Genomic DNA, 3,361 nt, shown 5'->3' on the forward strand with positions numbered 1-3,361 from the left:
GTTCTGTGCGGTAAAGTTCCCATCGTACACTTTCGTATCTTCAGTTCCAATCTCGGTGTTCTCGTCCGGTCACCCAGCAGCGCAGCTGAGTCCTCTGTATCTTGGGTGTGTGTTACTTCATTAGATTATTTTTCAAAGATGTTAAGACACCAATTTTATAAATATATATGCAAATTTTATAAAAGAGGCGCTTTTTTTTTTTTTTTTTAATGGGCCCTACCAGAAATCAGCTGAAAAGACCCGGCGAGGAAGAAACTCTTTAACAGCTGTTTTTTTTTTTTTTTTTGCACATGAATTCAGAATTTTAAATGCCTGGGCCAGATCCCTCAGAGAAGTTGTTCCGCCTTCTCCGTGCCATGGAAGCGCTGTACCATTTTCCCGATAGATTAAAATCTTCATTGTTCTCTTCAGGTCGTTTACTGACACAGTCGAGGCCCATGGACTCGCGCACACCCCGCGCTGGCTCCGTGCAGCGTCGGTGACCGCCTCGACAGCAGGGTGTGGTGGCGGCCCTTGGCTTTGTTTCTGGAGCCGCTGCGGCCTCCCCCGTCAACGGCTGGCCAGGCCTTGGGAGGCCGACGCGGCAGGATGGCGCTGCCACCGTGACTGCCGTCCGCTACTCCTGCAGCCGTGGGACTTTGAAAAGTCCCCTTTTGCAAGAATGGAGGCGCACTGAGAACTGTTAGCTTTACGCAGGGCACCGGGGTCTGGCAACGGCCTTGGCCTCCTCTGCCTCCGGCGGTAAAGTTTCGTTTGTTCCTTCTCGTAGGTTCTGTAGGAATCTGTAGACCAGAAGAGGATCCGTTTTCTTCTGATGGTGAAGCGGTAGAAGCCGACAGTGAGGGCGAGGCCGGAGCCCGCGACCGTGAGGACGGAAATGCCGCGGAAGCGCGTGTGGGGGCCAGCGGGGGCTGGGCGGACGCCATGGCCAAAATCCTCAACAGGAAGACTCCCGGAAGTAAAGCCCCCATTCTGCTCAAAAACAGGGAGCTGGAAAAGGAAAAAGAAAAGTTAAAGCAGGAGAGACTGGAGAGAAGGAAGCAGGTATGTCCCACGCGTGCTTTGAAGGTCGTCTGCTGCGTCCCGTCTGGTTCTCGTCTGCGCCGGATTGTGCCGGGCCGCGCTTGTTCAGTTAGCATTTCAGCGTCTAACTTGCTTATTTGCGGGGCAGGGGGGCGGATAACCAAGGTTCTGTTCAGAACCCTCGTCTCAGTTCCTCCGTTGAGCATGTTCACCTTTTAATCACCTACACAAAGCAGCAGGAATATAAGCTCCAAGGAAGTTTATCTTTTTAAAGCGAAGCAGTCACGCGTGTGGACGTGACTGCTGTCATTTTATTGAATTTAGCTGTCCATATGCGAACTTTGTTAGTACTGAACTAATAGTCACGTTAGTTACTTTCTGCTAAAACCGATTTATTATCTACATCTGTGAAGATGCCACTGTCAGGGGCCGGTCGCAGTTCTAAAAGCCAGTATTTCTCTGCCAGAAAACTTGGATCCATTATACCTTTTTTTAAACCTCAGATGACAGAAATTAGCCTAGTGCAGTCTGCCAGTTAAAGGCCAGAAGTCAGACTTAAGTTTACTGTCGTGTAGTGTCAAAATAGAGAGACAGTAGCCAGGTTTTTGGATCCCTTGTACTTGAAGTATTTCTATGTCTAAAACATTCGGCTCCTAAATAAGTGTTTTTTGTTTTCGTTTTTTTTTTTAATGAAAAAATAACTTTCTTCATTTGCACTGATAACGTAAAAGAACAGATTTCTGAGACGTACTTTATAGGTAAGAAGGAAAAGATGGATTCGCATTGGCACGTGTGTCCTTTTAACTTCATCCCCTTATCTTGTTTCAAGATCAACGCTCTCCTCGCTCCTAACACTGGGTGCTCTGTGTGAAAGGCTGTATGAAGATGGAACTTTTCAAGCCTTGCTCTTAGAAACAGAACGTACTGTGTTATTACTTTAATATTCTTGTACTTTAAGATACACCTTGCTTCTAAATCGTACTCATAAATTTTCAACAGAAACTTTGAGGCTCTGTTTATTATCTGGCAAAAGCTAGAAGAGGCTTTAAAAATATCAGACCCTAAAGTACCTGGTCCCAGCGTTTCAGCAAGAGAGCCACATTCCCAAGCTGAGAGAAACGGGCATCTCGCCGCGCCCCAGGCCAGAGCTTTCTGTCCCCACGGTGTGCACACATCTCTGCCGGAAACGTGACTCCGTGGCTACAGATGCCTTAGATGTTTCCCATTGGTGTCTGTGCGAATCACCGTCGTGTCTCAAAGTTAAGCATTATCGGTTTCCAGGACATTGGGAACTTATTTCTAATCGTAGTTATAAAAATGTGTTTCAGAGTTAATTATTTTGGGGTACTGCATGCCTGCTAATCCCTTGGGTACTGTGGATAATTCAGAATTGACGGTTTTAAACTTCAAAGTAAGATTTTTTTTTTTTATTTCCAGCATCATCTGGTAGTGAATTTCTTAACAGTTAAATAATGTGATTTGGGAAGAATCGATTCCTTTAGGGAAGAATCAGGCTAAGGTTTATAGCGAGATCAGGAATTTGCTTTTACTGTGATTAGACCTTGTTATTAATACAGAGTGAGAGGTTGGATGAGTGGAGAAAAGGCACAGATAAAGGAGACCTTTGTCGCTGGTTCTCATTGCTGGGTCCGATGCTCAGCAGCTTCTTGGTGATCAGTTTGTCCTATTCAGTATGTTTGGTGACACATTGGCCTGGGAGGGGGACCCGGAGAAGCAGTGTGTCAGCGCAGGTGCCCGGGACCAGGATATTACTCGAACACAATTCTGGATCGGAGTATGTCGTCTGTGGGATTTTCTCATTTGCTGGTTCCCCTTCTACCTCTGCGCAGTAGCAAAGAGTCAGTTGGCTGCAGCTGGGGACCGAGGTGCCATACACGGCAAGGGTAGTGGTCCGACGCGCCATGAGAAAAGTGGGTTTGAATGAGTTCGGGAAAAGAAAATCGTCAGTGTACAAACAGGATATATCTGGACATGATGCTGTTCATTTTAAAGCTGATATAAATTCTTAATGATTCTGACTGCTGAGGAAGTCAGTTCCTAAAAATGAGGAGAAACAGTGTTGAAACGTATGGTTCCAAAGAGGGTGGTTTGGGGTCTTCCCAGTGCTCCCCTCTGGTGACACGGTGATGGCAGAGTCGGAGTGTGGTGCTCCCACACCCTGCCTTGTCTTCCTGGCTCAGTATCCTGGCAGCGCTCCAGGTCCCTGCTGTCAGAGAACCCAACAGAAACCCACTCTGTGTGTCTCACGTGACACGCTGAGTGCTAACCACAGGCTCCCTGAGCCGAACCCCTAAAAGCATGGGTTTTCTTAAAGTCC

The 3,361-nt window shown here is 47.1% G+C and overlaps 1 protein-coding gene across 1 annotated transcript in view; it reads left to right on the top strand.

Moving 5' to 3' along the window:
- RRP15 (ribosomal RNA processing 15 homolog) overlaps window positions 1-3,361 on the top strand; it is a 26,929-nt gene that overhangs the window by 5,329 nt on the left and 18,239 nt on the right. The window contains exon 2 of the mRNA XM_023534151.1: window positions 748-1,239. Within this exon, the coding sequence (XP_023389919.1) occupies window positions 748-1,239 (492 nt within the window). The remainder of the gene's footprint in view (window positions 1-747; window positions 1,240-3,361) is intronic.

The sequence above is a fragment of the Pteropus vampyrus genome, unplaced genomic scaffold (genome assembly GCF_000151845.1).
Source record: "Pteropus vampyrus isolate Shadow unplaced genomic scaffold, Pvam_2.0 Scaffold121, whole genome shotgun sequence".
Classification (NCBI taxonomy): domain Eukaryota; kingdom Metazoa; phylum Chordata; class Mammalia; order Chiroptera; family Pteropodidae; genus Pteropus; species Pteropus vampyrus.